At 35.0% G+C, this 19180-nt stretch overlaps 3 protein-coding genes across 4 annotated transcripts; 2 read left to right on the top strand and 1 right to left on the bottom strand.

The window, feature by feature from the left end:
• The first annotated feature begins 4234 nt into the window (after window positions 1–4234).
• Window positions 4235–7899, top strand: LOC104904546 (glycerol kinase). Its single transcript, XM_010692824.4, has 4 exons — window positions 4235–4617; window positions 4747–4968; window positions 6336–7302; window positions 7470–7899. The coding sequence occupies exons 1-4, from the start codon at window positions 4481–4483 to the stop codon at window positions 7713–7715; spliced, it is 1572 nt and encodes a 523-aa protein (XP_010691126.2). The 5' UTR covers window positions 4235–4480; the 3' UTR covers window positions 7716–7899.
• Window positions 7900–9651: 1752 nt separating this feature from the next.
• On the top strand, window positions 9652–11204 carry LOC104904545 (hypothetical protein). The gene is made up of 2 exons (XM_010692823.3): window positions 9652–9821; window positions 10569–11204. Exons 1-2 carry the CDS (start codon window positions 9743–9745, stop codon window positions 10880–10882), a joined length of 393 nt encoding a protein of 130 aa, XP_010691125.1. The 5' UTR covers window positions 9652–9742; the 3' UTR covers window positions 10883–11204.
• A 1516-nt stretch (window positions 11205–12720) lies between these two features.
• Window positions 12721–17925, bottom strand: LOC104904544 (receptor-like protein 45). 2 transcript variants are annotated; one of them, XM_010692819.4, is made up of 5 exons: window positions 17448–17924; window positions 16995–17153; window positions 16372–16440; window positions 16212–16292; window positions 12721–15767 (listed from the first exon to the last, which is right to left on the bottom strand). In XM_010692819.4, the coding sequence occupies exons 1-5, from the start codon at window positions 17884–17886 to the stop codon at window positions 13657–13659; spliced, it is 2859 nt and encodes a 952-aa protein (XP_010691121.2). In that variant the 5' UTR covers window positions 17887–17924; the 3' UTR covers window positions 12721–13656. The 2 variants fall into 2 exon arrangements, with proteins under 2 accessions (XP_010691121.2, XP_010691123.2); XM_010692821.4 differs by lacking the exon at window positions 16995–17153 and having other exon boundaries at window positions 17448–17925.
• Window positions 17926–19180: the final 1255 nt, after the last annotated feature.

Genomic DNA, 19180 nt, shown 5'->3' with positions numbered 1-19180 from the left:
GCAATTTATAAAAGTTTCTAACTAGTTTCCCAACTATTGGATTAAAACAAGCAATATAGCCTGGTTGAACAATGTTGCTCACACAAGCTATATAGTTTGCTTTAAAAGTGGTGGGACCCATTTGTTAAATTACCAATGATATGCAAAAATAAGAGTTTAGTTGGTAAAGTGGGTCACATTCAAGCTATAACTAATTGTTGCTAGAGGTATTCATGATTATCCGATCTGGTCGACATGATCCGGTTTTTTGGATATCCGATCCGCTTTTTTGGTTTTCGGATCGGATGTGGATTGGAAAGTTTCGGATACCCGACCCGAAATACCCGATGATCCGATCCAAAACTTGTTTTATGAATTTTTCCTTTGAAATTTTCATTTTTTAAATTTTCGGATATCCTATGTCTCGATCTGAAAATTTCGGATATGATTTGAGACAATCCGAAAACTTTCAGATCACATTTTTCCTATCCGAAATGAACACCCCTAGTTATTGTATGCCATTGAAGTAGTATGTAGCTCAAATATATTGTAATTTGAAAATGTGATATGACATGACAAGCAACAAAAGGTTGTTGCTTGCCATTGGAGATGCTCCATGTTAAAAAGGAAAAATTAAAATGTTGGAAATGAGAAAGTTGAGGAAAATGGTTATCCTGGAAACTTTGGAGGAAAATGTTTACAAAATAATGCAGAAAGAACTATTTTCTATTTTAATTTTCCTTTTTAAATCCTTTGTCTAACCAAACAATTAAAAATGGGTAAAACTGTATTCTTGAAAACGTTTTCTTCTAAAACCAACGGGCCAGTCCTTTTTTGTGTTTTGCTATCACTTATGCTTAGCTAAAGCGAGTATCTGTAATTCCAAAATCGATATTTTTTTTTTTTTGAAAATAACATTAATTCATTGATTCAAAGTCATACGACATCTACAATAGAAGTAAAAACTAAACAAATACATATCAAAATGAAATAAATACAATTCTAATATGATAAAACCACGATCGTTGAGTAGATCTAACACTTCTGAACACCCTCGTCTTTTACATCGCTGTCTGATGCAGCCTTCTGCAAGGGGGTCTGTCGATCTTTTGTAGTTTTGAAGTAGAACTGGATTTAATTCAATTGATTGCAAATGAAGTCTTGACATCTGTTGCAACTCCGCACAAATTTCGATCAACAAATTAACATCTAGAATTACACAAAAACCCAAAAACGTCTCCAAACTCTCATATGGAGAGAGATAAAACCCAAGATATAGGTAGATATAACCCAATATATGGGTAGAAAAACTCTCCATTAGAGAGAGATTAAAATTTATTAGAAACATAAACATAAAAAACTAGTAACAAAAGGAGAAAAAGGGGCTTACCACCGCCCAAAAGGGTGGTGGTAGCCCCTAGATTGAAAATTAGGGTTTTGTGAGAGATGAGAGAGAAGAGAGAAAAAAAGGTATATACTAAGTAATTTACTTGTTAATTGTCACAATCATTTTATTCCAAAATCGATATAAGTACTATATAGTGATGTAATATACTTTGGTAGTTCTTTTTAAGTGCATTCATTTTACCATATCAATGATCAATACATAAGAAAAAATATATTGTCATTTAAGATCTTGCTAAATTCGTTTTAATATGTTTTTTCGAGATATGAGAGTTTTACTATTTTTACTTAAAAATAATTTAAATAATGAATAATATCTAAATGTTACATTGATAAATATAAAAATCAAATTATTACACATAAGATTACTGATAGCAAAGCATTATATTTCAAAAAATAATATCTCTAATTATCAATAAGTAAAAATTATAAAAAGTTGTTATTAAAATAAATATTGAGACGAATTTAACAAAATCTCATATGACTATATTTTTCCTATAAATCACCAAAAACCATCAAAGTGCAAGATGTGAATAGTAAACACTATACAAATGGTGCAACTGTTTCTAAACGGAGGAAGTATTGCACAACACAAGTCTACCCAAAGCTTTATCAACTATGTACAATGAAGGAGAGTCAAATATCACTCCCTTTTTAAGAATTGACGCCATTGATATTTCTTTCTAGATAACTTATAGTCTCATGACTAGAATATTGTCGCAAACTAAAGCAAGTTCACACATCAAAGCCTGGTGCAAATTGAAGAAGTTCATAAGGGGGACAGTGGGTCGAAACTCCGGATTTAATATGGAGCTCAAAATTTATGATGGGGCCTAAGCCCATCTTTTCTTACAAGGGGAAGTAAAATTACTAATGGCAAAGCATATACAGCTATTGGGCCTTTAGGCTTTAGAAGCAGGAAATAGGCCCAAGTAAATCATGATACAAATTGTATAATTTGATTTTTTTACATTATCATCGTTACAAAATGAACTAATGAATCACTTTACAAATGAAGTACGTTAATAGGAAGTATTATGACAATATGGCTAAAACAACTCATAAATTTCATCTTTCTAGGTTATCTAAATGAAGGAGGCCTTTTTTTGTAAGTGACCTTGCATGCACCTTCTACTTAGACGACCCTACAATATGTTCAAGTAGACAACGGTCACGAAGAACACCTTCAATATAGTGTTAATAATCAAACATTAAATATATTCTAAATGATCTTGTTTTTAGGGATATATGACATACTTATTCTTAATTGCTTACTATTTTTCACTTCTAACTTCTCACAACTCATAAGTCAGTCTTCCTGACATATATCATTTCTTCTTTTCTTTATAATAAATGTAAATGATATACGCAATCGTAAGTTGCTTCATATGAGAAGTTAAAAATGAAAATATTAAATAATAAATTAACATTATTTCATTTTTTTTGAACCCCCTACTGAAAATCCGTTGGTAAGAAGACCATACCGGACCAACATCTCGCTCAGGTCAACTAGTCCAGCTATTAACATTAATTTCATTAATTAATACATAAATTCCTAAATTCCTAAATTGATACTATTATAAAAATGTACTTTCATACCTATATTTTTTATTTTTGGTAAACATGACATTTCATTCATTAACTAATAATGTTAAACATACTACAATCCGAGAGGAGTTGTTTTGAACAGTAACTAGGGGGTGGGGAAAATCCTAGTTACAATGCTATCTCCGTCCATGTTCCTACACGCCTTGGCCTTGAGGCCCGCCACAGCGTTGTACCGCCTATTGCAATGCTTAATCTGAAGATCTGACCTCTTGGTAGTCCACAGCCTTGCACATGTTAATCAAGTTGGAATATATGTCAGAATGCCCCCCCATGAGGAGCTGGGTGGCGTCTTTACAGTCGTAGTAAATTATGGCCTTTGGAAGATTGTACTTGTCGACAAGGCAAAGAGCCTTGAAGATTGCTAAAAGTTCAGCTGCAAAGGAATTGTTAGTATAAATCTTTTCCCCAAAACCCCAAACCTAATGACCACCCCCCCCACGAATCACCCCACCAATCCCTGCGGCTTCCAGGGTCCCAACAAAGGATGCATCGACATGAATCATCAAGAACTCTTTCGGATGGGCAAATATGGGTGGATCTCTAATTACATTACTCATTACTCAAACCTGCGGCAGCTAAGTGATCTTTCACCTTAACTCTGGCCCTGAAGCATATCACCCTAAATGGCGATGGATTTTGGTTCTTTCATACCTATTTGCACCTAGGGTTGGCGGTGAGGCGGGGATGGGTCTAGGTTTGGCGGGGATGGGGATTAAAATTGTACCGTAATGGGTGGTGGAGAAGGTGTGGATTTTATGTTATACCCGCCCCATCCCGGCCCGCCCCGCCCCACCCCCGCTCGCCCCGCCTTTGTTAATGTATTTTAACTTTTCTTTTACTATATTATATTGTAATTTTAATTTGTGAAGTAGACAACTATAATGAGATTATGGCAGATTTTTTGGTGGATTTTTTACGGGGATGAAGTGGGTATGACACGGGTACGACGCGGGTGCGGGGGTGGGCGGGGGTGGGTCTAGAATTTTCCCCCGCAATTAGTGGTGGGGTGGGGATGGGGATGAAATCTTTCCCCGCAATGGATGATGGGGCAGGGATGGGGATGAGAATTTAATGTTGGTGCGGGTGTGGGGTACCATCCTCCACACCCGCCTCGCCCAATTGCCATCCCTATTTGCACCCCCTAAAAACTCCATATACTATAAAATATCACCAACCCAATAATAAATACCCCTACTCCCTAATTTCATACCTGTGCACGCCAGCATTGACTCAACCGTCCAATTATCCGTGATCAGATAATCATATTATACATTCATCAACCATTAATGGATAAAGATTGGTCAACTTTTCCCAACTTCCCAAAAATAAGGAAATATAATATTATACCCTCTTCCAACTTTACACTCCATTTATCGTTACATTCTCAACGGTCCAACGCTCCTTTTCTCATTTCATAATCATCATCATCTTCTTCTTCTACACATCGAATTGATCGAAACAGGGGAATTACAGAGATAGAATAAAAAGAATGTCGAAATCAGAAGATATATTCATTGGTTCAATCGATCAAGGAACAACAAGCACTCGATTTATCATCTATGATGGATCTGCAAAAACAATTGGATCTCATCAAATTGAATTCACCCAGTTTTACCCTGTTGCAGGGTATGTGTTTGTGAATTTACCTCTGAGAGTTTTTTTTCGATTTTGGTGAAATTAATTGGTGGGATTTTCTGGGTTTTTTGCGCTGATTATATTTGATTTTCTGGGTGTTTTCTTTTTTTTTGAAATAAGGTGGGTGGAGCATGATCCAATGGAGATATTGGAAAGCGTGAGAATTTGTATTACAAAAGCGTTGGATAAGGCAACAGCTGAAGGACATAATGTTGATAGTGGGTTGAAAGCTATTGGGATCACCAATCAGAGGGAGACAACTGTCATTTGGAGTAAATCAACTGGGCTTCCTCTTTATAATGCTATTGTTTGGATGGATGTTCGTACTAGTTCCATTTGCAGGTTCTTACATGATATTTATTTTGTTGTTTTTGTTTTATTTCTGGGTTTATATTGATTTATGATTTACTATAGATGGTATATAAACAATGTAGGAGTGTATGAAATTGTAGTTGTGTTGCTTGGTTCTTTGTGATATTGCATAGTTTATGTTGTTGATTTGATCGAGTACGAATAACTCTTGTTGCTTTAGATGAGTAGCACTTGGATGACATTGTTGTTGTTCTTATTTGTTGCTTTATAATTATTCGGTTCCGAAAAGAAGGGAGAAAAAGGTGAAGTCTTGTAGAAACATGTCTCTGAATCTCTTAGGGGATATTGAGTTGGGGAATGGTTGGGTTAAAACAGGATTAATCCCACATTTGCAAGAAATTATGATGAGTAGCATAGTTCATGTTGTTGATTTTATCATGGTCACATGGTATAGGTCACTTCCTTGAAGATGATTTTGAGGCACTATTCAGTACTTTCAAGGTCAACACTGCATCCTCTAATCATGTGTACTCGCAATGACCAAATGGAAGTGTTTACTTATAATTTTGATGTATATACAAGAGGGTGAAATATGTTTAATTGAGTTTAAGAGTCATAGAAAGAGTATTTCGAAAAGCAAATTGTGAAGATCTATAAAGGAGATGATTGTGGCAAGTTAATTAGGGGTTATGGAAATAATTCTATTTAGTGGAAGCTAAAAAGTTGGGGTACTGGCCAGATTTTGCTTATGTTAGGTGTTGGGTTCTAGCACAAGCACGTAAAAGGAAGAAAGTTGTATTTTTGTAAATGTTGGACATGGGTGCTATCAGCCTTTATAGCGTTCATTTCATACACTCATGCTCTTCTGAGTATTACTTCCAATAGTCTATGATTGGGGGTAAGGGGGTGGCACAGTCAAGGGAGGATCGAGGATGCAGAAAGAAGTGTGTGTGTGTGTGTGTGTGTGTGTGTGAAGGGGGACTGCAAGTAGATGCATTTGTTTAGATGTGCTTGACAATTCTTACTTATTTAAGGGTAGACTCACTATTCTCCAGGAGAAAAATTTCCAAGTTTTATACTGTTTTGCTAATAGGCCCCATATAACTTACTAAACAAATTATATTTCTAGAGACAATGCAGAATATAAATCTTCTTATTCCTCTTGAAGTCATTTTCGATCAAGGTTAGCATATGTTAATATCCCTCTGTTTTCCTTTTGTATCCTTTCCATAAGTCAATAGAAAACAATGGTGTAACATTTGTTCTTCTTTTGTTTGATAAGTATGTGCTCCTAAGTTACATTCCTAACTATTCAAATAATTTGTCAATGCTGTACATTTTGCAGCCCGTAAGTGCTTTTTCTTAAGTCTGAACATTCTGGTGTTCCTTTAATGTAGGAGACTGGAGAAGGATTTATCAGGTGGGCGTAATCATTTTGAGCCATCTTGTGGTTTGCCTATTAGCACTTATTTCAGTGCAACAAAGCTGTTGTGGTTGCTGGAGAATGTAGAACCGGTTAGAGATGCCGTCAAAAGTGGGGATGCTCTTTTTGGAACAGTTGACACTTGGTTGATTTGGAATTTAACCGGAGGGCCGAAAAATGGAGTACATGTAACTGATGTATCAAATGCATCACGAACTATGCTAATGAATCTGAAGACTCTGAATTGGGATGAGGAAACATTGAAGGCCCTTGAAATCCCTCCTAAACTTTTGCCTAAAATCGTAAGTAATTCTGAGGTAATCGGAAATATAGGGACTGGCTGGCCTATCCCAGGTGTCCCTATTGCTGGATGTTTAGGTGACCAGCATGCAGCAATGCTAGGGCAGGCTTGTGGAAGAGGGGAAGCAAAAAGCACTTACGGAACAGGTGCTTTTATACTCCTCAACACCGGTGCAGAGATAGTGCATTCGAAGCATGGACTATTAACCACAATGGCATATAAACTCGGGCCTTCAGCACCAACAAACTATGCGCTAGAGGGCTCTATAGCAATCGCAGGAGCAGCTGTTCAGTGGCTTAGAGACGGTCTTGGTATAATAAAAAGTTCTGGTGAGATTGAAGAGTTGGCTTCAAAAGTTGATTCAACGGGTGGTGTATATTTTGTTCCAGCATTTAATGGACTGTTTGCTCCATGGTGGCGTGATGATGCACGTGGTGTTTGTGTTGGAATGACAAGGTTTACTAACAAGTCACACATTTGCCGGGCTGTGCTTGAAAGTATGTGTTTTCAGGTCAAGGATGTTTTGGATTCTATGCATAAGGATGCAGGGGAAAAAGGTGAGGTCAAGAATGAAAAGGGTGAATTCTTGCTAAGAGTGGATGGAGGTGCTACTGTAAACAACCTTTTGATGCAAATTCAGGTTCTTCTTTACATGATTCCCATGATTTTTTCACTACTGTATGTTCAAAAAAAATTTATTACTTCAGTATTTCTAGTTAGCTTTGATATTTTCATCGCACTGCAAGATAGTGCTTCTTTTGTTTTCTTTCGTAAATAGTTACACTGTTTCATGTTGGCACTTGGCAGGCTGATTTACTGGGCAGTCCAGTGCTAAGACCTGAAAATATAGAGACGACAGCTCTTGGAGCAGCCTATGCAGCAGGATTAGCTGTTGGTGTTTGGAAACAAGATCAGATATTTTCAACAGAAGAAAGAGCTAAGACAGCTCGTATCTTCCGTCCTACATTGGAGGAGGAATCAAGGAAGAAGAAGGTGGGTTCCTGGTGCAAAGCTGTGGAAAGAAGTTTTGACTTGGCTGATCTTTCTCTGTGACCTTCGGTTCGAGTTTCCTCTGTTCTTCTCACTATACTGATTATTTCTGGTGGTGGTTATGTTCTAAAATAACACAGGCATCAGTTAATTTCACATGTAGATTTTATATACTTATATTCCTTAATCACAGTAAAACTGATCTTTATAACATTCTCTTTCATATCTACAGAATGCTTTAACTGGATGGATTTATGTCTTTTGGGATTCTTAGATTTTATTAAGACTATTAATTCTTTGGAAAGCTTTCTGTATTCAACTTCATGAAGAAATTAGTACAAAATCTTTGGTCTTATTTGCTTTTACCAAAGAAATGATTACTAACGGTACCGAGTAACAAGAAAAGGGGTTGGATTTATTAATCTGCAATGGAACCTTCAAGAATTAGAGATAGATCCTTGCTTTTGCGTTAGATAATTTCCAATAGCCTTTCTGGGTTATCAGTCCAATGTTTTCGTAACATAATTATCATACTATTACAACGACACTTGGGCTCCGTTTGGTAAGGCGTAAAACATTTTCAGTGTAAAATGATTTTCATGGAAAACAATTTACAATGTAAAACACAATTCCAAGATTAGTTTTCCGTTGTTTGGTTCTATGTAAGAAAAATGATGAAATGAAAGGAGAAATGAGTGAAAGGAAAGGAGAAATGAGTGAAAGGAATGTACAAGAGAGATAAGGAAAACAGTTTAATGGTTTTCCATCATTGTAAGAGTAATTTTACCCCAAGGAAAAATGGTTTTACGCTCTTTTGCCAACCAAACAATGTAAAACTGAAAATAGAGAAAAACAGTTTTCCAGGAAAACGTTTTACACCCTACCATAAAAGAATGCACGAACTGTAAGGTACATCCAACAAACAATTCATGCACACTGATGAGGGCTCCGGGCTCGACCGTTACATGCTGAAGTTATTGAAGCTCCTGACTTGAGTAATGAGTTCCTCATGTACAAAGTACAAACCAGTTCCACTATTGGTTATGTTTTCCCGTGATGATATATATTCATCAAGTAAAAGCTACTCTAAAATTTGGGTTTAATTGCCCAAATTCCATTATGGCCAAGATTGACAAATTAGTCACAAATTATAGTTTTGTCGCCTAACTCTAGGATTGAGCTCATAAAATGGCAATAATCATGATTATTCATGATTTTAGAACACCTACAATTGGCCAATATCATAAGTTCTACATACACAAATTTCCAAATTATTGCAGCAAATGTTGGAAATTTCTACACAACACAAGCCAGCATTATTCACCGCGATTCTCCACATTATAAAAAGGAGTTGGGGCATACTTTAGAGGTAATCCACCCATATAATGGATCCATAACGTGATCCTCCAAATTTTATCAGGTTTCATTCCTCCAGTTACATCTCAAGTCCCACATCAGAGAGATAAGGAATTACCTAATTTACAAGAGTCCATCAACTATTTTAGTATAAAGCCAGGAGCCCAAAAAACAAATCCGTACGAAAATTATACTAATGGTAGAATTGTAGGTGGACTCGTGGCCCTACACAACACACTCTAAAAGTGTTCCTCCTAACACACAATCTCCCTTTGCACTCTCCTATTTTCATACAGTGGATTTCGGTCCACTTTTACTACTTTTACTTACCATATTTCCAAATTCCAACTCTATTTTTTTCCCCTCAATCTCTACATCTTAATTAATTTGCTTTTGCTACGCACGCGAAACCCTAACATTGTAATGATTGAATTACTAAATATAACTTGATATTAAGAGAGTTGGTGAATTATTTTTCCTCAACAGAAAGAGTGTACACAGTCATTGCTCACCTACTTAAACACATACTTCAAGTGATTCAACTGACTTTGGCGGTTCAATTAATGATCCACGACTTACAACATTTAATTTGCGAGTGTAGTAGGAGTAAACATTTAGCACTATAAATAGGAATTAAAAACGCTTGTGCAAAGAAATGGTATAGCAAACAAAAAGCCTTTGCTCACTGCATACATATTAAGTTGATCAAAGTAATACGAAGCAATTTTAAGCCAATGGCCAGGATTTCATTCAAGCTCCTTGCTCCTGCTGTCTTAGCAGTACTCATGATGAGTACTACGTATACAACATCAGGTAAAATTTTTGTAGTTTTTTGATATTTTGTATACCTATATCTGATTTGCTTAGTTGGTTTCTATGTCAATAAAAAAAAGTACACAATATTTTTTAATTAAATAATAAGTAATAACCATGACATTGATTTATAAAAAATTATAGAGAAGATAGACCTAAAATAAATGATTGTAAGATGTGGGTAATTTTTTTAATTTAAGTAATAATCATGACGTATGATTGATACAAAATATTAGAGAAGACGGAGTAAATCTCTAATCTATATGTCAAGAGGGGTAGGACACCAAAAAAATAGAAAAAAAAGGAGTAACTACTTACTTTAATTAAAAAATAAAAAAGGAAACTACCTAATTAATCTAAAAAAGATAAAAAAAATATTACAAAAAGAAAACAGTCAAAAATTCAAAAATTCCTAATTTATTAGAGATAATTAATAATTAATTTAATTTTCTACATCATCTCTTAAAAAATATTAATTTTTACGTATTTTCGCACACATCTCGTGCATATAAAACTAGTATAAATAACTGTAAGATGTGGATAACTTTTCTAGTTTAAGGATGACTAGCTCCTTGTTTTAAGATTTATTTTCGCACAATCTCGTGCATATAAAACTAGTATAAATAACTGTAAGATGTGGATAACTTTTTTAGTTCAAGGATAACTAGCTCCTTGTTTTAAGATAATCTTGAACATCTTGCAATAAGCTACAACTTCTAAGACTTTGTTGCTTAATTAATCATGCAGCTGATAATACATTGGATGGAAGGATGGCATCGACAACAACACCTAACTCTGAAGAAATGCCAAATGTTTACATAATAGAAGAAGTTGCGATTGTTAAACCAAAAGCAAATATGAAGAACAATATCATCGAAAACCAGAAATCAAACATGATAAATATGATCTTAATGAAGCAACGACCAAGTAAGGCAATTGAGACCATTCTAAATTGCCAATCAGAAGGCCAATATTGTAACACTCTCACTGGACCAAATTGTTGCAGTGGTATTGCATGTGTACAAGCACCTATTGTAGGTGGTGTGTGTCACCAATGGTGATAACTAAGGGATAACATATAGCCCATGCATGCAAACTAGCGCATAGATACTGTGCTGCTGCATCACCTCTGTGCGTGGGAATTATGTTGCTTCATCGATCAGAGTAGTAATATATAATGCATCATGTTAGCTACCTTACTTTTCTGCTGCTAGCTCTTTACTTGGTTTAGTATACAAACTAAACTAAGCAGAGCAAATTCTAAAGAGTGTGTTAGGTTTGTAAGGAATAAGGATGCATGGAATGTACTAGTCTACAATCTACATGTGTGTGATCATCATAATAATCAAAAGACTTTCTATGAAAAGTCTTTATTTCTTGTGACGTTCCCTCTCTACTACTTTGATCGCGCCCGTTTCCTTTTAGCCTTTTCCTTTTCTTTCAAAGCGTGGATTATGCACTAGGGTGCACAATGAGCATTGTGCACCCAAAAAGAACGTACTATTTATATAAAAAAACATGAACTTTTTTCAACAACTTTTCTACTTTTTAAAAGAACGCAAGATTTAAAATTAAAGAACGTGTAAATTTATATTTATAAAAGAATAAAGGTTATAATGAAAAGAACATATAATAAATGAACCTCTATACTTAAGGTAAAAGAACATATACCTTTTAAAAAAGGAATTTTTAGTTGCAAAATTTAAGGAAGTGAATAACAATAATTTTTTGAATTATATTCTAAAAATAATAAAACGACATAGTTTAAAAAAGGGTGCACCATGCTCTACATGCACTTGGGTGCATGTACTTATTTTGTACCAAAGCGTGGATTATGCACGAGGGTGCACAATGCTCATTGTGCACCCAAAAAGAACATACTATTTATATAAAAGAACATGAACTTTTAACTTTGGTACGGTAATTTAGTATCAACTTTGAATTTTGGTATCACTAATACCTCCTTTGGTACAGTAACTCTTACTTTGATACTTATAAAAGACCATTTTGACCTCTAACGATGAGCCGACAAGAGTTTCTCCTTTCTCTCTCTTGAAGAATACCACGACATTCTTCACCTATGCAAATAAACTCTTTCTTTTTCCTTCCTTGTTAATGCCTATTAAATGACTTCCAATACAATTTTAAACTAAGAGTGTATTTGGTTCATTTTTAATAAAGGAAAGGAAGAGAAGAGAAAGGAAGGGAAGAGAAAAGAAAAGAATGGAAGAGAAAGAAAAAAAACCTTAATTTCTCATGTTTGGTATAAATTTTCACTTTCCTCCCAAATTCCCCCACTTTTGGGAGGAAAAGAAAGTGAAATTTTATTAAAAGGTCTTTCCTTCCCATTCCTCCCATTTCCTTTCACTTAATTTTTTTTAATGAACCAAACATTGGAAAATAACAAATTTCCTTCCACTCCCTTTCTTTTCCTTTCAAATTCTTTCTACCAAACAAACTGTAAGCATTGAACGTTAGTTCAATTATTTATTATTGTTTTGAGCTGAGTTATCAAGTGGTTTGGGGATTCTTCTTTCTGACGTGTTGTCAAATCTTGAAAGAGGGACGTATTCTAAATTGACCAATATAGTGGGGGCGTATCCTCTCTAAAAAGAACGCTACTGCACCACGATGTGCTTGAACTCAGGCTAGCTCTATTCTGAACTTACTCTTAATTATTGAAATTTAGTTAGTTTGTTATTAATTTGTTGTTTAATCTGAAGAGTTTTGTTGAATTGATTTCTGAGTTGGATGTTACCGTAATTCCTTGTTCTTATTCTTATTTTTTCCAACAACATCATGGTGAAAAATAAGTACTCATAAAAAATGAAGAGTAAAAAACAGAGGAAATACAAAAAAAAATTATATATTTCTGTACTCAGTAAATCTAGACACTATATATTGCTAATCTGATTATATATTAAAGATTCCGACATAACACATCATTGTTCTATAGTGAGATTAATATCCGTGCCACACAGCCACACTATATAGCATGAAGTATATAATACAGATGTTAGGAAGGCTGTGAAGCAGAGTACATATACATGATAATGCAAAATCTAACATTAAGATACAAACTTAGTCTAGAATGTCTCCTTAATTCATGTCTAATTTGCTACCATACATAAGTATAAGGAAAAATAGATCAGAATACCTCCAGCTTTGACCCATTCACTTTTAATACCCCCAAGTATGGGTTATTCTTGTATAATTTCAACTATTGGGAAAGTCCGCCAAAAATGCACCCAAATGACTTATAACTTGTTAGCAAGGTAATTTATTTTATTTTTAATTTCTACTCCCACCCACTACCATTTTAGCCACCTTCTCCACCTTCTCCCCCATTGCTGCAGCCCTCATCCAGCCCAACCCCCTCCACCACAGGCCACAGCAGTCCCATTCACAACCCCAGTTCATCTAACAGAGAAAAAGAGGGGAGGGGGGGGGGGGAGGCGCTCAGATCCGTTGATGAGAAGGGGGGTGGGGCGCTGCAAGGGGTGGGGGAAGGGACTGTTTTGAAATCGAGGGCGGGCAGCGCAGGGGTGGGGGAGGGGGGCTGCTGAGGGTGGGGGAGGGGGCCTATAGGGATGGTGGGAGGGTGGAGGAGGGGTGACACGTAGGCTATTTAGTATTTACCGATTAAATAGGTTTCCTTCAGGTCACGGCGCATTTGTGGTGGAACTACCCAATAGTTGAGATTATACAGGAATAACCCATAGTTAGAGATATTAAAAGCGGATGAGCCAACGTTGGAGTCATTCTAATCCATTTTTCCTAAGTATAATATGGAGTACATTGAAGTTTGAACTAATCACTAAGGATACTACATCAGCTATGGGATTGGCAACCACCGTATATGCTGCTCAACAAACTCGAACCATGCTGTACGCCAACGAGGGTTCACACAAAGAACTATGATGGTTGCAAGGAATATGACGACACAGGACATACCGAAGCTCCAGAAAAAATCTTCCATGTATATTCCGTCTTCTTGGTCTTCATCTTCCTTGGTTGGACTAACCGGAGGCAATGCTTTGGCCATTGAGCTCGGAGATACAGTCAAATGAAATCCATAAAGTCCAGGATTCCCAAGATAGTTTCGCTCATCGAAGTTTGCAAACTGCCCTGCCTCTGGCACATGCCCAATCAGGTTATTATAAGACACATTAAAAATCACCAAGAAGTTTAGCTCGCCAAGTGGAGAAGGGATCATGCCGCTCAAGTTGTTGAAGGATAAGTCTAGGCTTTCCACTTGCTTAAGATTGGAGAAGCTACTCGGGATGGACCCAGTTAAAAGGTTACGCGACAAGTTAACTGATATAATCTGCGATAAGTTTCCCAACTCTGAAGGAACAACACCAGTAAGATTGTTGCTGGACAAATCTAGTCCTGACATAAGTTGAAGAATTCCCCCTACATAAGAGAGGTACTCGTTCTTTTGTAGAAATTGCACTTCTTCTGGAATGGCATATAAGTACACATGCAAATTACTCCTTGTATTCTGTGAGTTGCTGTCATGTGAGAAAACTCTCATCCCAAACGACAATTTACCAAAACACGCGGGTATCCCTCCAGATAAGTTGTTATGCGATAGATCTAATATGTTCATATCTTCTAATTCACACATTTCATTAGGAATTTCGCCGTGTAGATTATTCCTGCTCAACAAGAGCACTTGCAACTTTGAAAGTTTATCAATCCACAGTGGAATACTCTCTGTAAGTTGATTATTCCTTAGATCAAGTATTGCTAGGTTCGAGTTGCTTGATAATGCTGTTGGTATAGGTCCAGTAAGATTGTTGTTGCTTAGGTGCACATAACTTAATAAAGAAAAGTTTGAGCATGAAGGTATATGTCCAGTAAAGTTATTCTGTGAAAGATCCAAATAATTCAGTTGGAGGAGGTTGCATATTTCTATTGGAATGTGACCTTGAAAATTGTTTTCAGACATCGATAAAATATATAACATGGAGAACTCACCAATCCAGCTAGGAATCTTCCCCGTTAGATTGTTGTTCGATATATCCAACAAAAACAATCGATTACTTCTTCGAAGTCCATCCTGAATTGTTCCCTTGAAGTGATTGTTACTCAATTGCAACCATTTCAAGTTTGGTAGATTCATCTGCTGTAGAATTATTTCTCCCTCCAAGTTATTGTCAGACAATCGTAGTACCATCAAAGCGTTACAATGACTAAGTAAACTTATCGAAATTTCTCCAGACAAGTTATTGTTCGACATATCAAGCATAATTAGTCTTGTCATATGACTCATCGAGCTTGGAACATGTCCCTCGAGATGATTCAAAGAGATGTTGAAAAAGGAGAGCTTGGAGAATACTAAACCGAAATTTTCAGGTAACGAACCTTGAATATTGTTGCTAGAGACGTCAAGAATATCCAAAGATGCATTATCATAACCAGCCAACTGAATAGATCCATTGAGGAAGTTACTTCCTAGGTATAAAGTTGTAAGCTGAGTATTGTTCAACAACCAAGAAGGAAACAATCCAACTAAGTTGTTTTCGGAGAGATCAATCTCTTTAAGTTTATGTTGATGTAACAAAAATTTAGGGATGAACCCATATGGTTTGTTGAGATTACAACCTCCTAATCCTACGAATCGCAACTGAAATGTAGGCAACCATGATATATCTTCTGTTTGGACTTCTATATTGTTTCTTGAAAGTTGTAAAACTTCAAGGTTTGTAAAGTTGGCAAAAGAACTTAAGGAAAACTTCCCTTCAAAGAAGTTATCTGAGATGTCTAAGTATTGTAAGGATGTAAAGTTTAAGACCATATCAATGAAGTTTCCATTGAATTGATTATCTGAAAGATCAAGAACTTGTAAGGAAGACAAGTTTTGTAGACATGAAGGTAAGACCCCGTTAAAAAGATTGTTATGAAGGCGCAACTCTAGCAGATTCTTGAATTTACATATATCTGCACAATAGTTAAATTGTTAAGGTCAGATTAAAGTTTGTAAACTTTGATGACAATTTTTTTTACTAATTTTTATATAGATATTATTTATATAATATTTTGAAATACATAATTAGAGAAAATAATGGTGAAATATGTGTCTTAAAGAGTTAAAGTTCGTATAAAGTAAAATGTTTTCAACCAGAGAATCGATTTAACGAGAATCATGTGGGAGCCCAGCGGTTGCCCTAATTTGAGGAGTTTATTTAAATATTTACTTTTGCATATAGATATCCAGTTTTCAGTCTCTAGAAGTTTTCTTATGGATTGGAATCCCCCTTCTTAACCCCTAACTCGTGAGGGCTGACCCTGCTTAGACTAGTTAATTACCGAATAAAAAAGAAAAAAAATCGGTTTAACTTTTGACAACTGTGAAAAAAAATCCAACTGTTGATTGTGATTTACCTGGGATGGATCCATGGAAGTTATTGTTCCCCAAATCTAGTACATGTAGTTTTTCCAGATTTGTAAGATTCGTAAGCAATTCTGCAACAAAAACAGGGAAGAATTAATTATGTGGATTTTGCAATATATGCATCTTGTAATTCATTGTAAGGTGAATTACCTTGTACAGGACCTTGGAATTCATTGTCACTCAGATTTAGTACTTCTAGCTCTGTCATCCTCGCCAAATCTGCAATAAAAAGGAAATTATAGCAGAAGTAAAGCATATACTCTAATTGTTCATTTAGGTTTTCAATATGTTTTCCAAACAATAACTTTAACCACTAAAATATTTAGCAATAAACTAATAGAAATAATAAAAGGTTGGTATTTTAAATATATATATATTGAGAATATAATTTACTAAAAAGATTGACGTTTAGTTTCTCTGTTTTCCTAATTGCACCATTTCGTTTTTTTATCCCATTTATCAAGACATTTTTTTGAATTGTCAATATCTTTTATTGCATATAAATAAAAATTTGATATACGGAATCCTTGTATTGCATTGAGATTTGACACGAATCTAACAAGATCCAAAATGACTATAATTTTTAACTTTTTTCTTATATAATGACACGAGATAGTAGTTAACTTAACAAGACTGGTTGATGAAAAGTGTCAAAAAATGAAATGATGCAACTAATAAAACAGAGGTGGTAAATATTAGCAAAAGAATATAGTCAAGGTCATAATTCGTAGTTGCTTGCAATTTGCAACAGAGCCACAACGCCACCAACATACCTTGAAACTTAAAGTTGGACTCGCTCAAACCACAACCATCAAGGCTCAATTTCTTAAGGGAAGTAAGAAGCGACACAGCAGAAATACCGCGAGTTTCAAAATTACTAGAACCCAAATTCAGATCTTGGAGGTTTTCCATAGTTGTGATCTCTAAAGAACCTACGCAAAAATAATAAAGCTTTCTCAATCAAAAAACAAAGAAAGCTAACATATGCTAACTCAAACTATGTTACTCAGACACGGAGTGAGTGTCTAACTGTCTACTCGGATACATGTATCCAAGTGTCCGATCCGGCTATTTTATAGAAAAAAAAGGATAAGTTTTTAGTTTAAAATAAAGTATCCAAGTGAAACGACACCTGATTTTTGAGGTAAATGAAAGTGTCGGAGTAACATAGAACTCAAATACTCAATCATATAGTAATGTTGTCATGAAAAAAAATATAGCTATACCATCATTCTCCACCAAACCATTGATGTTGTTGTTGGATAAGTCGAGGCCTACAAGTTGCTCAAAAGCGCGGAAAAGTGTTACGTTGAACAACCATGGGTTGTCAAGTTTATCATTGTAGTAATTCACCATGGAGCTTAGATCTAGCTCAATTACACGTCCAGTGAACGTGTTGCACTGAACCATATTCCAAGCACAACAATTATATCTTTCTCCATTATCGGACCATGGCCTTGTAAATTCGCCATGGTCCGAAAATGATAGCATGTAGGCCTTAAGGTCTAGTAAACCAAGCCTCTCTTCTTCTACGCAAGATTTTACTTGACAAGCATGAAGCAAAGTGGCTACAAATAATAGCCAAAGCAAGTATTCTAATCCTCTTGTACTAATCATAATTTGGAAAGCAGAGAAACAAAGAGATAAGAAAAAATAGGCATACATCTTGAGTTTAAAGTATGCAATGTATAATTGTAATCTCAGTCAAATCAATTAGATGATGAAAAGTCATTGCAACAATAGTAGTAAGTTTTAAACCTCATAATTTTTACTCAAAATGTGGACTTTTTGTAGACTCTTCACACTAGCCACTGGTTTCTTTTTATTTCTTTATTTTGATAAGTCAATCATTTGGTCATCAATCAATTAACCTTTAAATTTGATATTATGAAAATATTGATTGAAACAAATCCAACAACATTTTATATTATCAATTTTGTTTCTATATACTAGTAAAAAAAAATACGGCCAAAGTGAGATGTGCAAATGTTGCAAAAATCAAAGTGTTGCACTTAAAAAGAAACATAGGAAGTATATTTTTTTCGGAAATTAGGATATTTACTTGTCTTAAAATTCGTTATTGTCAGAATGTAGCCATCATTGTCTTAAGCAGATGAAGAAAAATTGAGTTTGACGAGTATATTCTTCAAATAAAATAGCTCCAGCTAGCTAATCTATTTTATAAGTCAATTCTTGAATAGTTTGATGTCCACCTGTAAAGACTAAAATACACCCACTTACATAATGCTTATATTTGAATTAATTTAATTTTTTTTTTGCAAATATGTTCTTATTTTTGAAATTAACATCCGTTCATTAATTGAAAGTCATACGACATTTACAATAGACGTCGAAACTAACAAATACATATCAAATTGAAATGAATATAATTCTAATTGTTCCTTGTTTACTGAAAGAAAGTAATTCTAATATGGAAAACCACTACTGTTGCTGAGATCTAACACTTTTGAAAACCCTCGTCTTTTACATCGTTGTCTAATGCAACACTTCTACAAAGAGGTCTATCTACTAGTTTTTGTTTTAAAGTAGAATTGAATTAAATTCAAATGATTGTAAACGAAGTACTGTCATTTGTTGCAACCCCGCACAAGTTTCAATCAACCTTTAGAATCACGTAAAAAAACAAAAACAAAGTCTTCAAACTCTCATATGGAGAGAGATAAAATCGAATATATGGTTTGATATAACCTAATGTATAGGTAGAAAAATTCTCAATTACAGAGAGACTGAAGTTATTAGAAACAATAACATAAAAACTAGTAACAAAAAGAAAAAAAAGGCTTACCAGTTACCACTACCTAAAAGAGTGGAGGTAGTTCTTAGATTGAAAATTAGGCTTTTATAGAATAGGAGAGAAAAGAGGAAAAGAAGAGAATTTGAGGTGAGTTTTTGCAAAATTAGGGAAACAAATAGTAAAAACCAAGATTTGAAAACAGAT

This window comes from Beta vulgaris, chromosome 9 (assembly GCF_026745355.1).
Source record: "Beta vulgaris subsp. vulgaris cultivar EL10 chromosome 9, EL10.2, whole genome shotgun sequence".
NCBI lineage: Eukaryota > Viridiplantae > Streptophyta > Magnoliopsida > Caryophyllales > Amaranthaceae > Beta > Beta vulgaris.
This window is presented reverse-complemented; position numbering and strand designations above follow the sequence as displayed.

Coding starts and splice junctions, on each gene's coding strand:
- LOC104904546 (XM_010692824.4), top strand. CDS start 4,481: ATGTCGAAATCAGAAGATATATTCATTGGTTCAATCGATCAAGGAACA. Junction 4,618..4,746: donor CAGTTTTACCCTGTTGCAGG/GTATGTGTTTGT, acceptor TTTTGAAATAAG/GTGGGTGGAGCATGATCCAA. Junction 4,969..6,335: donor CGTACTAGTTCCATTTGCAG/GTTCTTACATGA, acceptor CCTTTAATGTAG/GAGACTGGAGAAGGATTTAT.
- LOC104904545 (XM_010692823.3), top strand. CDS start 9,743: ATGGCCAGGATTTCATTCAAGCTCCTTGCTCCTGCTGTCTTAGCAGTA. Junction 9,822..10,568: donor TACTACGTATACAACATCAG/GTAAAATTTTTG, acceptor TTAATCATGCAG/CTGATAATACATTGGATGGA.
- LOC104904544 (XM_010692819.4), bottom strand. CDS start 17,886: ATGTATGCCTATTTTTTCTTATCTCTTTGTTTCTCTGCTTTCCAAATT. Junction 16,293..16,371: donor ATTCCAAGGTCCTGTACAAG/GTAATTCACCTT, acceptor TTTTTGTTGCAG/AATTGCTTACGAATCTTACA. Junction 15,768..16,211: donor CTTCCATGGATCCATCCCAG/GTAAATCACAAT, acceptor ACTATTGTGCAG/ATATATGTAAATTCAAGAAT.